This window comes from Poecile atricapillus, chromosome 15 (genome assembly GCF_030490865.1).
Source record: "Poecile atricapillus isolate bPoeAtr1 chromosome 15, bPoeAtr1.hap1, whole genome shotgun sequence".
NCBI lineage: Eukaryota > Metazoa > Chordata > Aves > Passeriformes > Paridae > Poecile > Poecile atricapillus.
In genome coordinates this window covers 3,056,215-3,077,380 of record NC_081263.1, presented here as the reverse complement: position 1 = coordinate 3,077,380, position 21,166 = coordinate 3,056,215, and the positions used below count along the sequence as shown (strand labels likewise).

General features: G+C 47.1%; 1 protein-coding gene across 3 annotated transcripts in view; it reads left to right on the top strand.

The window, feature by feature from the left end:
- The window catches only part of PMEPA1 (prostate transmembrane protein, androgen induced 1), a 45,595-nt gene extending 25,634 nt beyond the window's left edge, over window positions 1-19,961 (top strand). For 2 of the 3 annotated variants that reach the window (XM_058850684.1, XM_058850682.1), the window contains 3 exons: window positions 7,975-8,129; window positions 13,907-13,960; window positions 14,055-19,961. In XM_058850684.1, the coding sequence (XP_058706667.1) occupies window positions 7,975-8,129; window positions 13,907-13,960; window positions 14,055-14,624 (779 nt within the window). In that variant the 3' untranslated portion in view covers window positions 14,625-19,961. The remainder of the gene's footprint in view (window positions 1-7,974; window positions 8,130-13,906; window positions 13,961-14,054) is intronic. The other variant, XM_058850683.1, reaches the window with a different exon arrangement.
- The last annotated feature ends 1,205 nt before the right edge of the window (window positions 19,962-21,166 follow it).

Here is a 21,166-nt window from a genome sequence, read left to right as displayed (position 1 = left end):
TCCGGTCGCAGTTGCAGCCCTGCCATGACCTGTGTGGCTTTGGCCAGCTTGCTCAATCTGGATTTCAACACTGTCTGCGAGCCAGGGCAGCCCCTGTGGCGCTGCTGCCCGGGGCTGCATGTCCTGGAGCCCCTGGGGGAGCTGCAGCCTCAGGACATGGGCACGGCTGGGTCCCCAGCACCGTTCCCAAATGTCAAGGGGCTCCTCAGGGCTGTGCTGGTGGATAATCGAGGTGGTGTGAAGGAGCCACGCTGGTATGGAGTAGAAATGCTGGAGGAGCACAGGTTACCCAGCCACAATTTGGGGTGCTTTGTGGCTTTTCTGCACCTCAGTCGCGTCCCTGAGGCGGGTGCTGGGGGTGAGCTGATGGTGTTGTGCTCATGGCAGGGAGGCACAGGCACTGCTGCTGTCAGTGTCTCCCTCGGGGTGCCCCATGTCCCGCAGAACTTGCTGGGCACCATCACAGGGGCTGGGTGCTGCCACCAGGGCACCTGGAGCTGCTTTGGGCTCCGACAGGCTCAGCGCACTGGGAATTGACCAGTGGGTGTTTTCCCCAAGAATAAGTGGAAATTTAAACTTTCTAGGGGACAGCCAGGGTGGAGAGACATCTGGTGAAACCTGGTGTATGCAGCATTTGTTCAGCTGGGAGAGGCTGTGGTTGATGCCATCCACAAACCCCCATCTCCACACCCACTGTGCTCTGCGGTGTCCCACTCACAGGACAGCCTGTCCAGCTCCCTGCCCTGCTGCTGCCTGCCTTTCTGTGTGCACAGCAAGTGCAGCCTGCCCGCTCCTCCTGACCTCCAGAATTCAGGGCGCCTTGTGCTGGGTGACAAATGAATCCCATGTTCCCTGGTGTCCCCACAGCAGCAGGAGGAGGGAGCAGGCTCCGGCACTGCCGGGTGATGCTGTGGCGCAGGTGGATGCAGCTGAGGGAGGCTGCAGGTGCCCTGGCAGTGTGAGGCAGCTCTGTTGCAGTGGGAGACGGGGCTGGGAGGAAGCTGGAATCAGAAACCCAATCCCTGTAATTGCTGTTAGCTTTCTGGAGAGGGGCAAATCCCTCCCTGCATGGAGCACTTGCTCTCCTTGGAGCGTCCGCGTCTGGCAATTTGTCTGTCGAAACAGATGTGGGCAGCGACAAACATCTATTTCTATAACTAGAAACAAATTTGGTAATTGCCTCTTTCAACAGGACTTGCTCAAGCAGGAAATGAAATTCCTAAATGGCAGTTAGCAAAAGTATTTATAGCTAAGTTCATAAATGAGATGTGCTTTCCTTTGTCATGAGTTTCTGCTGGGTGGAAGGCAAAAAAAACCCTCTACAGTAGCAAGCCACATATTGATCAGGAGTGTTTCCAGGCTATACGAAAATACTTATTTATTAATGTGTTTATTTTTATTGGCTGTTAGAAATACCCCTGACAAACAAAACCTGTTTGGTCTTTCAGGGCCAGCCAGTGGGGTTTGATCCGGATATTGTGTGCTGTGTTTTTTCACTCATTATTTGGTAGATTTTTTTTTCTGGTTCAGTCTATTTATGATTGCAGATGGTAAACTCTTTATTCTTGTGTCCCTCTCTTTTGGTTCTCTTGTTCAAAGGGGTGGGTGATCTGCCCTCACCCCCTGCCCAGACATCATCCAGGCCTTTTTGGCCTCCATGCTTTTGGGAAGCAGGAGATATTTTGGATGTTCTCAGCTTGGTGGGGACCATGAGCCCTGCTCAGCATTTTCTAGTGAGCAAGCAAATTTACTTTCCTTTCAAGTGCAAAATCAAAATGACTTTATTCTTTTAATCCAGTTCAGCTGTTCTCACCCTTGGGAATAACTTCAAAAGCCGTGTACTCCTTCCAGTCATCTCAGTAGGCTGGGATCAGCCTGGCTGTGTGTGAAATACCTTGTCTAAAAACCCTGGAAAAGGGGAGGGTGAGAGAAATAGACACAGAAAAGAGAGAAGGGGTTGGCATATGCGAGATTTCAGAGAGTCTGTGTGTCCCAAGGAACCTTGTTAGTTCTCATTGCTCTGAGGGAGCTGTCTCATGTCTTCAGGAGTTTCTCTAAACAAGTGTCCAGTTGACAGGTCTCTGCTCGGAGCCAGGCAGCGTCCTGGCTGACAGAGCTGCTGACCCCAGCTCTCACATTTGCCATTTCCCTGTAAAAGCTGAGTTCTGCCCTGCTGATCCTGCCTCTCTGGCCCTTGGATGGGTGTCCCGCTCCCCACAGCTGCCACTGAGCTGGGTGAGCTCGGGAAGGTCACCTTCTGAAAACAGGCCCAGTGGCACGGCCAGGACAGTTGCTGTGTTTTTTAAGCACTAAAAAAAGTTCTGAGGCCTAACCAGTCTGATATTTCTGTGACTGTAAAGCATGAAATGGGGCTGTTTCTTTAAAACAAACAAAAATGGAGGTGGGGAGTGAGGCCATCATTTGCCAGTGACTCAGAGGATGTGATGCTTGATCACCTGGGGTGACATCTGGAGAAAAAGAACTATATTAAACACAGTTATGGCCCAAGGCTTGGCACTATGAACAGGACTTCTTGAGGCCCTATCCCCTGTTTTCCAGCAATGTTTCAGTTTTTTTTTCAACTGGCTCCTTTTGTAAGTCTCACTTGCTCCCTGCCCTCCTGCCCCATCTCAGCCTGTCATCACTGGCTCGCACGGCATCATCTCTGCTCCCTGCATCATAATTGACTCTGCTGGTCCAGAAATGAAGGTTAGCTGTTCACTGTCCTGATGATGCATGATGCAGGCCCAAAATGATCTCTTCTCTGTCCTGCCTGTTGTCCCAGACCCGGTCCTGGCCCCTTTGATGGTGTTGCTGCAGGTGGAAGGTGCTGCCAGTCAGTGCCAGCAGCGACACTCTCAGTATTGAGATCATATTCTGTGTCTATCTGCAGCACTTCCCCTGATGTCTTGTAAACAAACACAATTGTTGACAATCTGATGGGCCCTTCCTATCTGGTTTTATGGAGGTATTAGAAGATAAATGTAGCAGATGCTAATACAAAAATAGTGCAGTAATGACTTTGCCTGCTCTGATTGTTTCTAAGATGACCTAACAGATGAGCGAGGGTGAGTAATCTGCTATCTGAAGTTCTTTGCTCTTTCATCTCTTCTTTGCTGTCCACAGCCTCTGAGAGGGAGAACACTCTTTAAGGAGAGTAAGAGTATGTGTGAGTGTGTAAGAATGTGTAAGAGTGTGTGTGTGTTTAAGAGTGAGTGTGTTAAGAATATATAACTGTGTGTGGGTGTGTAAGAGAGTGTGTGTGTTTAGAGTGTGAGGTTTTTTTAACTTTTTTTCCTTAGGAGTTATGGCTAGTGCAGCTACATTTCTTCATTTTATCCATTATCTCCTGAGTAACTTCACTTCTTCTCATCACTTCTCACATGATGCACAATTCCAGTACATATAGAAATTGTAACTGAAGCTCAGGGATGACTGGTTTGACCTGCAGATGTGTGTTATACCTGGCTGAAAGCACAGGTCATCTTGGCTGAGACCCTGCCTGTAAGCTGTTCTGTCCACCTGTAAATGATAGCTGGAGTGTCTGGAATGATTGCAGCAAAATACAGGTTTTGGTCTGTTGTTTTTATTCTCTTTTATACTTGTGGTGGTTTGGAGAGTTTGTCTTCTGCAGAGATACTCTGCTTGGAAAGAAGAGCATTAATAAAGTTTATAGGAAGCATTTTATGAACTGAAATGTAGCTGTAAAAGGCAAGGCAATGCATTTAAAGTGTAATACAGCCTCACCTCCCCTACGGCTGTGAGGGTGCTCCCAGCATCACCATTGACTCAAATCACTTTCCCTCCTTGTAAATATATTAATTAATTTGAACTTGTGGGTGCCAGGATTTTGTTTATAAGGACTCAAGGAAGCTCCCAGATGTACCTTCCTGCAGCAGCTTTTGTGGAGCCATGAGTGTGGTCTGCAATGGGAGGAGTGTGGCCGGCACCTCAGTGTAGGACCCTCACATAAAATCCATAAATTTCAGACACTTCAGAGCTTTATGGTCTCGATGACTGGGCAGCAGAGTGGGCAACAAAGGCATGAGCTTCTTCTGAATACAGGAGAGTGGAGTCCCCAGGCTTTGGGAAGCAGAATATCTTTATCACTCATTAATCCACCTCCATAATCCACTGCCAAGCCCTTGTCCAAGGCCACGCGTGGTTTGAAGTGGCAAGCGAGCGGTGAACGTGAAGAATGGGACGTGACAAGTGCTTCTCCTTGGTCACGAACACCCCTTTTTAGGGTGGTGAGAATCTGGGGGAAAAAAAATGCTTAGTTGCAAAACAGTTGCACGCACAGTGCCCGGCTCCCGGAGCTGCCGCGTCTAGACAGAAAATACGGAAAAGCAGGTTGTGTCACTTAAATGTGATGTCTGAACCTGTTAGTTTGAAATGTATTCTGGAATAAAAATTATGCAAAATTAAATTAGTGTGACCTTGCTTTGCATTTGGAGGCGGAATATGCCCATCTTGTAAAGCCTAGTGCATTTATAACACTTCCCTTGGGGAAAATTACAGAGAGAAATGGAATGAGGTCTCTTCTAATTGAAAAGTGACAATGATTAGGAAGCCAAATACAAAATGTGTTGGGTATTTTTTTTTCTTGTTTTGTTGTGTGTGTGTTTTTAAGAATACCAGTAGAATTATAAATTATGTGCTTTGCAGTTTGGCTTGTTTTTCATTCCCCAAAGGCTTTTTATTAGCATAGCAGCTGAATTGCACTTGTATAATAACATATTAACTCAAACTTTGGGTTTTTAATGATCTTTCTTCATTAGTTTGACTGAGCTGCTTGGATAAAAATCTTACTGAGTATATCCAGCTTTCCAGTGTGTTGGGTTTGTTTTCCCTTCTGCAGAAAAGAAGTCCATGAAGACAAGTTAAAACAGAGGGAGAGTTGGCAGAAACTTTGGTGCCTCGAGTGGGTATGAGTCTCTTGAAACATGAAAAGCACAAATTGAGTGTGTGGGATTTTTTTTGTTGTTTGTTTGGTTTGACTTTTATTTTATTTTATTTTTTTCCAAAGGCCAGATTGGGCAACCTGAGTGTTCTTGGGATTAAAGCTCATCTCTGCATACGGGGTGGGTTTGCTCCTGGGCATGGGAAGGCTGGGTTGCTCCTCAGAGCCTGGGCTTGGGGTAGAGATGGGGCAGGAGGAGCATCCCTGCTGGAAAGCAGCATCCCCTTTGTTCTGGTAATCATCCTGTGCCTTTTTAGCTCTTGGTGAGCGTTGTGTAATCCCCAATTACAGCAGTCCCAGAGCTCTGAGGGATGGAGGAGACACTGGTGTGTTTTCCCAGATGCTGATGGAATTCCCACCCTTTCTTCTGCTTCAGACTCTGTTGATTCTGTGTCTGTGTGTGCAGGAAGCCTGGTTTAGGTCATTTGTAAGTGACACATCTCGTGTGTTCCTTCCTGGGAAGGAGTTGAGGCAGCACTTCCCAATGGCCAAAACTTCACCTGTGTCACTGAGGCACCAGGACCAATTTAGCAAGGTTTGCTTCATTTAAGGGATCTCTTGTCCTAGGAAAGAAACTTTTCTTTACTACTACTCTGGCCATGGTTTTCTTTAGAAATATAACCCCTTTTAACAGAAAAGGAAGTTTTCCATCACTGGCTCCATTTATATTTTTTCTTGTGTTTTCTTACCGTGGCCAAAGCATATGCTGCATTTTGAGGCTGAAGTGACTCATCTTCTTAAAACATTTGGGTTTTTTTTTTTTGCTTAGTTTTTTCTTTTCCATAATGATTTGTGCAAAAGATGGGCTTTGCACCCAGGCTGGGTGGCTGCTCTGCTGCCCACGGGGAGGGCAGGCACAGGGGCTCTGGGGTCTGGGGGAAGCACCCAGGGGAGCTGTAGGGTTCCCTGTGCCTGGCTGGGGTGCTGGGGGGATGCTGTCAGTGCTCAGTTACAGCTGGCACCAGGACATGTCTTTGGGATGTGTAGGGACACCCCTGCACAGTGGGGGTGACATGGGAAGAGTCACTGTGCCTATTTTTAAATGGTTTTGCATCGTCCCTTTTCCCAGCCCTTTAGGTTTTGGTGTGTTTGTGCCTGTGCTCAGTCTGGGTTCTGCTCAGAAGCTCTTGTTCCAGCACAGGACACCAGGGGCAGCTTTTGGGTCCCACAGATGAGCTGTGTTGCTTTGGGGCTGGATCAGATTTTTGGGAATGTGGTTTTCTTCCATGCTCTTCCTCTCGCAGTGGCGTTGGGCAACTTGTTGGAGTCGCTGTGAAAGACTCAGAGCTTGTCTTTTATTCTATCTGAAAAGCATTTTTAAGGCAAAACTCCTGTACAATGGTTGGCTTTTAATCCCTCTCTTCCCACCCTGTGTGCAACCTTCCAGAGTAGAGACAGCTGCATTTCAGGGGTGCTGGAAGGATCTGGGCTCCAAGTCCCTCATCCATCCAGCTAGAAGTGCCAGATAAGGCTCCTGCTTTCAAGGCATAATTCTGCTTTCTGCAGACAGTGGGCAGAGCTGGTGGAGCATTTTGGGCAGTGGCAGAAATAGCTGCTGTTAAGCAGAAAGAGATCCAAGGTAACTGGCAGCACTCACCACCTGGACTGTTTTCTTGACATTTATTTGCTTTTACTGGCACTCAAATGCCACCTGTCAGGAGAAAACTTTCCATTAAAAAACGTTCCCCCAAAAAACCCCAAACAAACAAAGAAAAAACACAAAAAACCCCAACCAAAAATGTAATAAATCTGCCTGACTCAGCAGAAGCCACCCCAGCTGGTGTGAGTGGTGCTCTTTGAGGTCTGGTGGGCCTTGCTGTGTGTCTGCAGATGTATACATGTGTCTGTATAGATTAAATATAGATGGCAGCATCCATGATAGCTTAGGACATGGCTTTCCCAAACTGGATTTTATAGCTGTCACTGCTGAGAAGCAAAGTGCAAATCCCTGGAATGATTGAATTTTGCTGTCTGACCCCTCCTTTTTGCTGGGCACCGGAGTTGCTGCTGCCCAGTCCTGGGCACTGCTGGCGTGAAGGGAGCTGGGGGGAAGGACTGAGCAGTTTGGGAATGGCATGTACTCCCTGGGCACCAAATTCACGGAAATAATGACCCAGCACAATGTTTGCCTCCAGTACTCGATTTTCCTAAGCCTCAGAGAGGTGTGAGGAATTATTTCCTTAGGAAATTTTAGGAGCGCCTTCTCGCTGCCTCCTGCCAAGTGTCTGCAGAGTTAACCGGATAGTCTGTTGTTTGCTTGTTCTTGTTTGTTTGGAGGGGTTTTGGCAGTTTTCCTTTCTGCCAGTTGAAGCCACTCAAGCTGCCGCTGTCAGCTGGCCGAGCCCCGAGCCGAGGGCTGTCTGGAGCTGCGGGATGCGGCCCCTGGCAGACGCATCGCACCCATCTGGCGTCTCACCCAAAAGCAGGAGGTCTCCTCGCCTGCTTCCTCTGCTGGGTGGGCAGCCCTGGCGATGGGGGCTGCCACTGCCTGCTGTGCTGTGCTGTCCCCTGGGCCACCACTGTCTGAGCCCTGGGACAGGAGGGACGTGTGCTTGTGCAGGGGTGTGCTGAGGTGCTCAGTCCCGTCCTCCCCGGAGGAAGGACTGGTGGTGATGGGGAGAGAGCTGCAGAAATTTAGCTTGCATTTAGCTGACCCGTTCCATTAGGATGACTTCTGTTGGTTTATGGCTCTGCAGCCCCAAGAGAGGCACGTGAGGCACTGGGATGCTACTGGGGGACATCCAGGAGGTCTTTGGGAAGTCCAGTCTGTGCTGTAGCCAGGAAACACTCTGCAGTATAGCTTGTCTGCAAAGATCTCTCCTGGAGGCTCTTCTGTGACACTGAAAAAGTGAATGAATGAGGATTTTGTGGGTTCAGGGCGCACAGAGCCCTGTGAGAGCTGTAACAGGAAGGGCTGTCAGTGTTGTCTCAGCCACTTCAGTTGCTCTTGTGCTCAGTTACCTGCTGCTGTTCCTGATGGCTCAAAGTCTGTCTGTCTGTCTCTCTTGCAGCGGAGTTGGAGTTTGTACAGATAATCATAATCGTGGTGGTGATGATGGTGATGGTGGTGGTGATCACGTGTCTGCTGAACCACTACAAACTCTCTGCGCGATCCTTCATCAGCCGGCACAGCCAGGGCAGGCGGCGAGACGAGAACCTCTCCTCAGTAAGTCACACCCTGCTCTTCCAGCCACACATGGCAGGTCATGCTTGGCCTTGGCATCATCTGTCCCTGTTGTTGGGTGTGGGGGGTCTTTTAGGGGTGCCTCTGGCTCCTTAGGGTGCTGTGTGTATGGACAGCCATAGCCTCTGCCTTTGCCCTGAGCTTTGCAATTCAGATTTTACATCAGTAAAAAATAAATGACTTCAGGAGGCTGTTCTTGGCATGTCCTGTTCCTGAAACCACCACCCCCAGCTGCTTGGGGTTCATATGCCTTGGTTCAGCAGTCCCAAACTATCCAGTCCTTGGCTCCAGTTAGAGTCTCCAGTGACTGTGTAAAAACTTCCTGCCTGCCCTGCAGAGAGCAGGAAATCCTGACTGTACTGCTTCCATTTTCACCAGTGCTGCTGCCATTGCTGCGGTGGAAGGGGCAGAAAACACTTGTCAGCCAGACAAGCAGAGATCTCTCCAAGGGGATGTGTGAGAGGCTCTCTGTAACCCTCTGTAGCTCTCTTTTCATAAAAGCCTGAGGAGAAACGTGTGAATTGTACCTCTGACAGGGATTTGAGGGACGCCTCGCCAGCCTCGAGGCAGATGCTGGTTCATGCAGTTTCCTCAAATATAGTGGCTCAGAGAGACTTAGGAGGATGTATAGAGAAAAAGCATTACATTTCCACTGCTGCCTCCGTGGCTCTGTCTTCAGTGCAGGGATGTCTTTTACTGATACTTGTCTTTTTTAGCATTCACCCTGAAGTGAATTCACCCTTTAAATAGGGCTCCCCCAAGGTCACTGCTGCCAATCCCTCCTCTGCAGACTGCCAGGGCAGGCTGGACACACAGCTGGTGCTGTGGGGTGCTCTGTGTGGGGCTGTGCTCCCCTGAATCAAATCCATACTTGCTGCAGGAAAAAGATTGAATACAGGGATTGCTTGGGGTTTTTTCCTTCTACTTTTCCATTTTCTTTCCTCTATTTTTTTTTCCTTTTGAGAGGGATAGCTGAGCTCTTTCACTAAGCCAGCCTTCAGTTGCAGGTGCCCAGGGCTGTCCCTGTTTTTGTCACACACAGCAGACAGAGGTCCCTTCTTGGCTGCTTTGCAAGGGGGATGCCCCGTGGGGAGGAGAGCTGTGCAAACCCCAGCCGCATTAACCCCTCCTCGCTCCGTGGGCTGTGGAGCACCTCTCCAGAGGCACGGTGTGATCCCAGCTCAGGGTCAGCTGTCATTGCCAGAGAGCTGGGAATGCCTGATCCCACGGGATGCCTGATCCCACGTGAAACCAGCTGGTGTGAGGGTGGAGATGGCTCAGGCACCTCCTGCTTGGGGGATCAGAGCCCAGCTCCCCACACAAATCCCAGCTCCACCCGGAAATCTTTACGGTCCCACTTCCAGCAGCGGCAGAGTGTGGGCATCCGAGCACATGAGTTATTTAAAATAGCAGAAACATTGTTTTCCCATTTTCAGATTCTTTCACTGTATTATCATGCCCGGAATGTTTTACCTGCACAATGCCAAATGTTTTACGTTTTCAAAGCAAAGTTCAGATCAAACCCTCTTTATTTTAATACAGTAATTTCTCTTTCCTTAAGTGGCCTGCATTTATTTTCTTTAAAAAGAGTTAAGAAGGCTAACATGGAAAGAAAAAAGAAAATCACATGGAGATTGACCCAAAATTTCGGGTTGAATGAAAAATTGACTCTTTAAAAAACAACTTCCTTTTCTCCTTTATTATTTTTTTCTATTTTAAATTTTACCAGGCCAAAATTTCCAGCCATTTTTTTGGCTCAGCTCTGTTACTTATTCAGCCTTCAGACACATTAATGATTAAATGGCTTTTCATCAGTGTTTTACATCTGCACCTCTGCTCAACCCCAGTGAGGATGTGGAGTCTTTAAAACCTTTTTTGGAGCTAAGGAGAGAAATAGGAATGTCTTGTACTGATACCCATAATTTTGGGTATTTTTTTTTCACTTTTTCCTGTCTTTATGGTTGTTCCCCATCTCCCTGCCCTGTCGGTGCTGTGTGTGCAGCACTGATGGAGTGGAGCAGAGATTCCCTGTGGTCCCAGCAGCCTCCTGAAGGGACAGAGAAGCCCCTCGTGTGCTAACGAGCGGGGAGCTCGTTACAGTGGGATCCAGCATCATAAAGACCTTACAGGCAGCACCTCTCAGGCTCAGCACATCTGTCAGTGGGAAACAGCTCCAGTCTGAAGGAGGGCTGCAGCCTGGCAGGGAGAGGCCTCACTGGGCTGGATACTGGTTTATGCAATCCATTAAACTTGCACTGAACTGGTGTTGGGCTTTTTTAAATCCCAAACTTCATTTTGGTGTCGTGACCGCAGACGGGCACTGGAGCTGCATTCACGCTTTTCATCTGCTGAAATATTAAAGCAGTTCATCCCATGGTCAGGATGCTGCTGGGTCTGCTGGAGTTGTCCTTTTTTGTAGCTGCAGCTCAAAAATTACAGCTGAAGGAGAAATTAATTTCCCTAAAGGGTTTTTTAATGCGGCTCTCGCTGGCAAGCAGTTTTTGTATTACTTCATGCATTTCTCCATCACCATTCTCACTCTACTTAAACTCTTGTCTCCTCATGACAAGTACCTTTTATTTCCCAGAACTAAGAATATTTAAGAAATGCTACTGATAACTTTTTTTTTGCTATAAGAATAGCATTGTCCCTGCACCTTTGGAACAGTGGTATCCCACTCTCCCCAGAAGACGTAGTGTAAGTGCAATTTCTGAGCACACCTTTGTCCCCCAAAATAGAAAATGAGTCTTCCTGAAGGCTCAGAGACTTAATCTGTACCATGCAGCTTTACAGAGCAAATTCTCTGACATCACTAAAACAAGTAGTTCTAAAAAAGTTGAAGATTGATGTCTAAAAAGAGATTTTAAAGTAATTTTAGGTTCTGCAGCGAGTCCTGCAATACTTGCAGAGGCTTTTACAGCTGTGTTGTTCACCATAAAGCAGAATCCTACCTTTCATTTCAGAAACCTGTGGCTTTCTAGACTGTTCATTGTTGAGATGGATTCAAGTCCTAAATATTCTGAAAATCAGAGATGGTTGAGGGGAGGCTGAGGGTTTGCAGTGATGTTGCTCCTGCAGTTTTCCTTGGCTCAGTGGGGCTGTGGAGCCATCCCAGGGCCAGAGTGAAGGGTAAAAGCAGGGGTGTATTGTGTCCCTGAAGCTCTGCCCTCCTCTAACTACTGATTTCCAGCAGTTTTAATCTTGCTGTGGAGTTTTTATGGGAGCTGAGCTGCTCCCCAGCTGAGTTTCATGGCAGTGTGTGGGGCAGAGGTTGGTGCTGGGGAGCACTGGGTGCCTGTGGTCGGTCAGCCATGGGCACAGGAGCGTGGCCAGGCCCTGGAGTCCTGGGAGAGGTGGTCAATAATGGCTGCAGACATCCAGCTCCTACAGAAAATGAGTTTCCTGTCTGCTCCTCCTCTCTCTGCACATCCCATTTTAATGCTGTTTCTGCTGGTTCGCTACTCTTGCATCCACGTGTTGCCCAGGGCATCATTCCTGGACCTCATCTGTGCAAACAGATGAATGGTGTGTGAGCCAGAGCTTTGATTCCAAGCACAGGGGCAGGATCCCGGGGCAGGCTCTGGGTGAGGGGGCACAGGGCAGGGCATGGTTTGGGTGGAGCAGCCCTGCTGGGGTGTCCCAGCTGAGCCTGGCAGGGCTGGGGAGCACCAGGCTGCAGCCACCCTCGTGGGAGCTGGCTGACATCACTCCCGGGAAAGGGGGGAGCAGATGGGATATTGCCATGGCACTGCCCACTGCCAAGTTAAATATAAAACATCTAGCAGAAGGCAGCAGGGTACTCGCTGCTCAGGAAGTCTGCCACGGGGGCACGGCAAAGTAAACACAATTTTGGGAGTGCTTCCCGCTCCTGCCCACTGCTTGGGCGTCCTTTGGGGTGAGGTGACAGGCTGGCAGCGCTGTGGTGGCACTGGGAATCCTCCCTGGGCCCTTTGGTGTCAGTGCCTGAGCACAGAGTTGGAGGTGAGGATTTGTCCTGTGGCAGATGCAGTTCCTGTGCTGGGGGAGTTTGACTGCAGGCTCTCCCTGCAGGCAAGGAATCCATGTAAAATGGACCAGCCTGAACAGTCCATGCCTGTGTAAACAGTTGCATGTTGGAGTCTCGAGGTCTGGAATGGAACAGGGCTGTCCTGCTCGGGAAGGGCTGTGGGGCTGCAGCTCAGCCAGCACATTCCTCAGCTGTGGCCAGGGAACGTGCTGGCATTGCTGCACTTCACCTCTGCTCCAAGGAGATTCACCTGAAAAAGCCATGGAGAAGGGGGAAGACCCTGGGCAGTCTCATTTCCATTTAAATCACCATTTTCCTTGCACTGACACCAGCCCTGCCTTGAGGTTTGTGTGCAGAGCTGAGCTTCAAAACCCAGAACCTGATGGATTCTCTTCGTACCTGAGACCACGTGCTGTGCCAAAGGAGAAAATACATTCCAGTGTTAGGGAAAGAAGAGAAAACAGGAGGGTGGGGGATATAACAGGTGATCTATTTGGAGATTTTAATGTGCTGCTGGTGCTGTGTTTGGGGCAGGTAGAGAAATAGGAGTTCTCCTAGGGGGAATGTGTGTGGTTTGCTCAGACCAGGCTCTCAGTGCAACACTTAAAGGGGAAAAGGGGGTTTCTTTTTCCCCTGGCATTTTTTTTCCCACTGGTGCTAAATACTTCTGCCTGTGCCTGGCTTACTAGTGCCAGAATTGGAGATTCACCTGCAAGGAACTGGGAAGTTCCAAGTTATAATTACAAGCCTTCTGGCTGTTTTCCTCCAGCTCTGCCTGCCAGAGGGATGTTGCTATATGTGAATATTAGCAATATTTAAATATTGCAGTTCCTAAGGCAAAAAAGTCTGGGGTGAACTATGCGTGCTCAGAGTATCACCAGCAGATGGGAAGAACCTTTGTTTGTTTGTTTTGATCATGAATTGTAAACTAGTCTCAGGGTTTGGGGGAAATTGTGGCTTCACCGTGCCTGGGGTTGTTGGCACTGAGGTTTGGATCTCAGGATCAGGGTGATGCTTGCAGTGTAAGAAAGCCTCTCCCAGTTCAGTCTATTTAAGCCAAGGACCACTTACTCCTTGGGGAAAAAATACTCTGAAACCATCCTGTTGCTACACTTTTTTTTCTTTTTTCCATTTTTTTTTTTTTTAAGCCAAATCAAAATTAGACTTAACATTTGGTTATTCACTTATTATCTTTATTTTCCCATGATGGCCGTGGTTGTGAGCATCAGAATGTGGGTGTGAAGGTTTTTATTTTTTTGGTTTGGTTTTTGTTTTTGTTGTGTTTTTTTTTTAATTTTGTCATTATTTCATGGAGCATTTTTTGATGTCTTGTGAATCACCCACGGCTCATGGATCACAAATTGAAAAATACTCCTCTGGCATGTTTGAACCGGGGAAAGAACCGTGCTGGGGGTGTGGGGGCGGGAGGGGGGAAGTCTGCAAACGGGAGAGGGTTGTTTGCTGGTACCATTCTCATCATTCATTCTGCAAACGATCCATTAAATGGAGATGGAGGAGCAAGGGGAGGGAAGTTTTGATCCAAGGGGTGTTTTCAGTGCTGATGTGGTCACACTCGAGCGTGCATCCATGTGATGCCCAGCACTCATGATCGTAGTTGGAGGTGGAGTTGGTGCAGGAACACGTTGGTGGCAGTGTCTTCTCTCGGTGACACCTGCCACGAGCTGTTTGCAGAAGGAGCTTGACCCCCCTGGCATCAGACTCACCCTGCCCTCTCTTCTCCTTTCCCCTGCAGGAGGGAAGCCTGTGGCCTTCGGAGAGCACCGTGTCGGGGACCGGCATAACCGAGGTGAGGTTCCGCGGGTGCCGCCGCCCGTCCCGCCGTCCCACCGCGCCCCAGCCCCTCGCACCTCTCACCCTCTTTTCTCTCCCGTCCCTTCCAGCAGCAGATCTACACCCCGCGGCCCAGCGAGCGCCTGGCAGTGCCCTCCTTCCTGCAGAGGGACCGCTTCAACCGCTTCCAGCCCACCTACCCGTACCTGCAGCACGAGATCGACCTGCCGCCCACCATCTCGCTGTCGGACGGCGAGGAGCCCCCGCCCTACCAGGGACCCTGCACGCTGCAGCTGCGCGACCCCGAGCAGCAGATGGAGCTCAACAGGGAGTCGGTGCGCGCCCCCCCAAACAGAACCATCTTCGACAGTGACTTGATAGATAACTCCGTGTTCGGGGGGCCGTGCCCCCCCAGCAGTAACTCTGGCATCAGTGCCACCTGCTACGGCAGCAGCGGCAGGATGGAGGGGCCGCCGCCCACCTACAGCGAGGTGATCGGCCACTACCCCGGCTCCACCTTCTACCAGCACCAGCAGAACACCAACGGGATGCCCCCCATCTTGGAGGGCAGCAGACTCCATCCCTCACAGATCAATGGCCTTGAGAGCACAACGACGACGACGACGACGACGACGGCGTGGAACAAAGAGAAAGAGAAACAAAAAGGGCACCCCTTTTAAAAAAAAAAAAAAAGAAGGAAAAAAAAAAAAGGAAAAAAGTTTAAAAAAAAAAAGGCAAGAAATTAAATGAAACACTCTGCACTTCTCGTTGAAAGAAAAAGGAGAGAGAGAGTTGAGGAAGATGAGCAAAGAAAAAAAAAAAAAAGAAGCCCTTCCCCATCTCTCGTGTATAAATATTTACTTGTTATGTCTGGTCTGAATGCACAAGCCTACCAAGCTTGCAAAAACATTTCTTTATTGAGCTGTGTCTAGACGTTTAAAAAGGAAAAAAAAAAAATCAACTGTAGTCTTTTTTTTTGTTTGTTTCTAGTTGGGCTGTGTGTGAATGCTTTTCTTTTTTTTTGTTTGATTATTTCACTTATCTTTAAAAACAAAATATTTGCACAAAAACCATTTTGTTTAAAGATCTGCAATATAAATATATAAATATATATTAAAAATAAGAGAAAGTGTATGTGTAAGGAGCAGGAGTATTTTTGTATTAGAAGAGGCCTATTCAAAAAAAAAAAGTTGTTTTCTGAACTAGAAGAAAAATGGCAATTTTTTGAGTGCCAACTCAAAAAGCATGTATTACATTGTAAAAAAACAAAAAACAAAAAAAAAATCAAAAGCAGGGGTTTAGAGTTATTTATATAAATGTTGAAATTTTGCACTATTTTTTAATATAAATATGTCAGTGCTTGTGTTGGTCAAAGCCTCTATCATGTCTACCATGAACCTGTTAAGGGATCTATGTGGAAGTGAAGAACAAAGTAGCTGGAAGGGGAGGAGGATCGCTGGAGTGGAGATGCCAGCCCTGGGAGGAGCGGTGAGCAAGACTGCAGTTTATGCAAATCCTTAATTTTCCAGAGTCCCTGCGCGTGGCCGCCGACAGCCACGGCTTTTATACATTCCCTACAAAGCAAGAGGAGTTGGTGTGTGTCTGTTTGTCACCCGGTAGGATTATTGGAGTAACAAGGTAAAATGAAAACTCCCTGCTTCCCTCAGTCAGGAATGACTGAAGCAGGCAAAAATTACTTGATTTTTTTTTTTTTTTCCCTTTTTTTTTTTTTTTTTTTTTGGACAACCTCTAACTTTTTGGAGGGGAGGGTGGTGGGGGTTGAGAATAAACTGTGTCTGAAGGAACAAAAGTGTTTTTTGGTTTATTTCTTTCCATGTTCAACTGAAGGGCCCTGTTGGAGCCAAAGCGGTGGTGGTGGAAGTGAGGAAGTGGTAACTCACCCACTGGCTGCCCTTCAGCTGGGTTTAAATGTCTCTTTGAAAGGTTGAGGTGGAAAGTGTGGTGATGGTGAACATCATTTTCATTTTGTTTCAACCTCCCAAACCTCAATTTGGGATAAACGGGCACGGCCGTGTCCCGCGGCTCCGCCGTCCCTGCTTGTCGCTATTTTTTATATTCTCCAGCTAGAGAGGCACCAGGCACAGTAGATGGAAATGAATCTGCTCCTGTGTTGTATTCATTAAAAGCTACAAAAATAATGCTTAAGGCTTTAGAAGCAACCCCCCCTTACCTCTTCTGCGACATCCTCCCCCCCCAGGTCCCGCCTGGTTCATTTATCTCGGTTTTGGAAGCAATTTGTCTTGCTCTGCTCTTGTTTACATTTTGTGTCACCCCGGTGTCTGGTCAGGGCCTCACCCTCGCGGTGAATTCGTGGGTGACCGAGTGGGTGAGTGGGAAAGCTGAGAGAGCGAGGGGGAGAAGGCAAAAGGGAAGAATCCCGTGGTGGGTCCGGTCTCTGCGAGGAAGGGTCGGTAGGGAGCCACAGAGAGCGAGGATTTTACCAGGGGGTGTGATTCCATTTCCTGCAGGATGCTATCTAGTAGAGTGACATAAATGAAAGATATAAAGGCAATAACTATTGTTTTTAAGCAACTTTTTTATTACTTGAAAAAGAAAAAAAAAGCATAACCATGAGAACGGTTTTGAAGTTCTGACCATTTGAACAATATTTATATATATTTTAAAGAAGATGATGAATAGCTGAACTTGAAGTTTGATCATTATTTTTTTTTGCTTTTTGCTTTTTATTTCTGCCTAGAAATAGTCCTGTACCTTCTCAGTACTTCAAACTGCTTTTCCACAGCTCTTGAAATCTTCATAGTTTTACAGTCGAGTAACCTAAATTTCGATGACCTAAAAAATAAAAAAAAAAATAGAAAAAGAAAAAAAAAGCCACAAAAAAAAAAGTAATGCAAAGGAATAAATCTAGTTTGTCATGAAAGGTACAAAACTGACGAATTTGTACGAGTTTTTAAAATGTATCTTTCCTTTATGTAACATGTCTATTTAGTGCCTTATTAAAGAAACAGTAACCCTCCCTTATTAGAGAGAGGGACACAAAATCATCCTTAGCATTACGAGTAACCAGCGTCTGGTCTCTTGCTCCTTTGGACCTTGCATTCCCTTTTCCAGTCCCTTTTTCCCGGAGCAGCTCCCTGTGCCTGGCCACACCTGCTGCTCCCTTGGCCGCTGCTCTGCTCCGACTGTTCTTAGGGAACTTGAACACGTTTTATGCACATTATCCTGCCCAGGGAGGTGGGAATCTGTGGTGGATATTGTAAATGAGATACCAACCAAAAGAGAAAGCGAAATATAATATCTACTGCCCTCTTGAGCCAAAATGCGTGAATAGTGTTGTTGGGGTTGGGTGTTTGCTCTTTTTGTTTTGTTTTTTTGGGGAGGGAGGGGTGGGTTGTTCAGTGATCTGAACTCGTTTCGTTTGCTATTTAAAAAATACGGTTACCTCAGCAGATTTTGGGTGGAATATGCATCACATGTTTAAAACTGAGCAGTGAGTAAAGAGGTGGTGTGTGGGGACCAGAGGTTGTTAAGGAACGAGATTGTCTTGTCACAGGGTGTCACCTGGCCACCAAACCCCGTGGAAAAGTCAGGGAAGTGGGCAGGGGGCTGGATAGGCACAGAGGGGTAGTGGGAGAGGGTCTGAAGATGCAGTGCAATTGAACCCAGCTCTCATGCTTGAAAGTCCTCAAAATTTCAACCAATTCTCTTTTTCTTTTCCCCCTATTTTTTTTCCCCTCCCTCCCCAGTCCTCTCCCAGTGTGAGCTTTTATTTGTCTAGCATCACCCCAAGCTCTGCAGCTGAGTGATCAGTTTGTTGAGTTCCTGGGCCCAGTTTCATTTACCTCTTTCTCTAGTTTGGGGAGCTTAATGAGTGTGAAATGGGTTGGCTCATCAGCACCAAATTTCTGTTGCAAACGATGCCTTCCAGCCCATCCATACACAAACCCCAAGCTGCCACCTCTCCCTGCTCTGCTGCAGCTGCAGTGGGGAGAGCCCCAGGTCCCAGGCAGTGGGTGCAGCTCCTCAGCAGAGCTCAGTTGTTATTTTCTGTCTTTCTTCTGTCCCTCCCTCTCTTTGCAGTCCTGAGAACTGTGTATTTCAAGTGCAGATACCAGATCTGGGGCCCAGATCAACTCCAAGTTCTTGAATGGGTGTTTAGAAATAACGGTCTGTTCTTTTTTTTTTATTATTATTATTATTATTGTTGTTGTTATTGTTGTTATTATTATTATTACTACTATTTAATGTTACTTTTCACCTCGGGGTCCGTTTCTTCCCCATTCCCACATCCCAATTTGCCACCAAGGCAGGGAATTTGCTTTGCACACCCTTGCTGATGCCCCATTCCCTCTGACCTTGGTGCAGCTCAGTGGAGAGCGGTGCTAGAGTGTCCTGCAGCTGCCAGCACAGAGATTCAGGCCCCTTAAAACTGATTTATTTTTAAAGGAATACAGAAGAATCAAGGCATTGCTAATGCTTAGCAACCTCACGTCCTAGCCTGCCTTTTTGCTCGGAGTTTTAAGTCGTGTTAGCTTTAAAAGGGGTTGTTCATCCTACGGAGTTTCTTAGCTTACAGTATGGCAAACAGCATCCTTAAAGTGCTCCCAAACCTTACTGGCCTGGAATGGGAACGTGGCTTTGTTGATTCTGGTGGGGAGGAAGGATGGGTTTCATTTGGGGCTGACACTGGTCAAACACGTGTTCCCTTCACAACCCTTGGTTACACCAGTTTGAAGATTCAGCTTTACTAATCCAGCGTGTTGTTTCCATAAGTGTTACAAAATTCATTCTGTCTTAAGTGGGGTCTAAGGAAATCCAGTTGCTTTCTGGAGAATCACCCTTTTTTGTATGTGTATTGAATTATAAAATTGCACTAACTGCTATATTAAAAAATAAAGAAATCAAAGCCCAATGTTTTCCCTAAGGATTGGGAAAAGATCGAATCAGATGTGTAGCATTAACAGTGCTAGGCTGGAACAGAATGAATTTTAATCTCTTCTGTCTCTGTACTGCTCAGAGATCTTCTGTGTACAACACAAAGCTACAAAAACAAACAAACAAAAAAAAAACCACAAAAAGAAGTTTTCCAGAAACTGCGCTTCAAATTTTTGCTGTACTATAGAAGCTCATGAAGGACAACATTAAAGTCCTAATTTGCCTGCCTTATAGACACATTTCATTGTATTAATATTTTCTTAAACTTCCGGTTGCATTGTGTTGGCTTTGGAGTTTGTTATAGGCAGTCCTGTATCCTGAGTTCTGTTCAATTTAAACTTATGTAAACTATTGACAGCACATGCAATGCAGTACTTATCTATATTTTGCTGTTTTAGTATGAATATGTACTCTGATGCCAATTTACAAAAATCTGTTGTAAACGCTTCTTGTGTACCAGTAACCAATAGTGGCAATTATATGTCATTCTAAAAGCTGCAATACTTATACAATAAATTTTACAATACTTTGGAAAATTTGCCTTCACCTTTTGCTTTGTTACCAAAAAAAAAAAGAAAAAAAAAAAGAAAAAGAAAAAAAGAAAAAAAATCAGGGTTTGTCAACACAATGTAATTTCAATTTTCCTATTTTCTTCTGGAATGTTGGAAAATGAATCTGCTCAGTTTTGGATATTTGTGTGGGTTCCCCCCTTCCTCGTTCTGAACCACGGCCCCACCTCTGTACTGCCACCCATGTCGTCCCCGTGGAGCTGTAGCTGGTTCCTGGTGTATTTGCATGCTCCATGTGTGTGTGTGTGCATGTACAACTGTTTCCTTTTGAGTGGATCAGGTGGCACAGCTCTAATCCCAGAAGAAGCATTCCTGGTTTGCACCACTCTGTCCAACACTCGTGGTCCTGCCTTTCAGCCGAGAACGTCACTGATGCTCAGAAGGTCTTAACTTGAATATCGTCAATCAACAAGAACTGCCTAGATTGACTCAAATCCTAAGCACAGAGAATTTGTGTGATTTTTTTTTTTTTTTGATTTTTTTTTTTCCTTTCTGAAACTGTGGTCAAATTGCAGTGATCACATTAAAGCGATTGAAAACTTGACTGTTTGCAGGGGGTTTTCTTTTGTGTGGCTGAAGGATGGCTGTCCTGTAGATTCACCCAGACCCTGGGCTCCCTCTTGGGGCTGGGGGATGTGGAGTCATGAATCCCTGGGTTTTGCTGCCCTCAGTGTCCCAGGCTCTCTCTGGCTGGGCACAAACCTCTGTTTCAGGTGGCAGCACTGTTAGCAGCAGCCTGGCTTTGGCAAGAGCTCCTCCAGCTGCTTGGGATGGGCAAGTGGTGGCCCCTTGGCTTTGATTTGGGCATAAGGAGCTCCTGTGGGCATCAGCAGGATGCTGGGATGCTCTGCCTCCCCTCTTTCTTGTCACACAGCCCCAGGCTGATGGTCAGCTGGGAGAATATCTCTGGTAAGGAATGAAGCAGTTTAATTGCAGCCCAGGGAGGAGAACCCCAAATCCGCCCCTCCAGCCCCAATTCTGAACTGTGCCGTTCACCTCCTGCTCATGGTTTGTTCTGGGGGATTCCTGGTGTCCTCTGTGCATTGCTGCAGGAACAACAACCTGGTGTGACAGTGCTGGGAAGCAGCTGGCCTTGGTTGGAACACTTTTCCCTGTGGTAGGAAGTCAGATGATTCCAAGGCTGTGCCAGTGCTGTGACCCCAGCGCTGGCTCGAGCACCTCCAAACCCTCTTTCCCATCTCCTGCCCAAAGAAATGCCAAAACACCAAATTTCTGAGAGCAGTCAATACCCCTGCCCCAAGCCCAGGATCACAAACATCAAGTGGAATACATCCACCTTGCCCCAGGCATGGTGAGGCAGGGAAAGGGCAGGGTTTGGTCTGAATCGCTGTTTCGAAATGACATTTTTGGAATCACAGCTGAAACCAACATCTTCCCACAGAAAAAGAGAACTCTGCTGAAACCACAGTTTCCAAAAGGGAATTTTTTTAAATTACAAAAAAAAAATAAAAAAATAAAAAAATAGAAATCAAGTTCAACCAGTGCAGTGCGTGGGAATGGGCAGAGGTAGCTGTTACTAAGCTACCTTTCCATGTCTGTTGAGGAGATCTGGGGACACTGCAGCACCACTGATTGGCAAAAGATTATTTTTAAATTTTGGGGTTTTGGTCAGGTTGGTTTTTTTCAGCTCAATGGAAGAAACAATTTTGTGACTTTTGGAAACCACAGGTGGCAAAGCCTTTGATTTCAAACAGATTTCTGTGCTGCAAATGGAA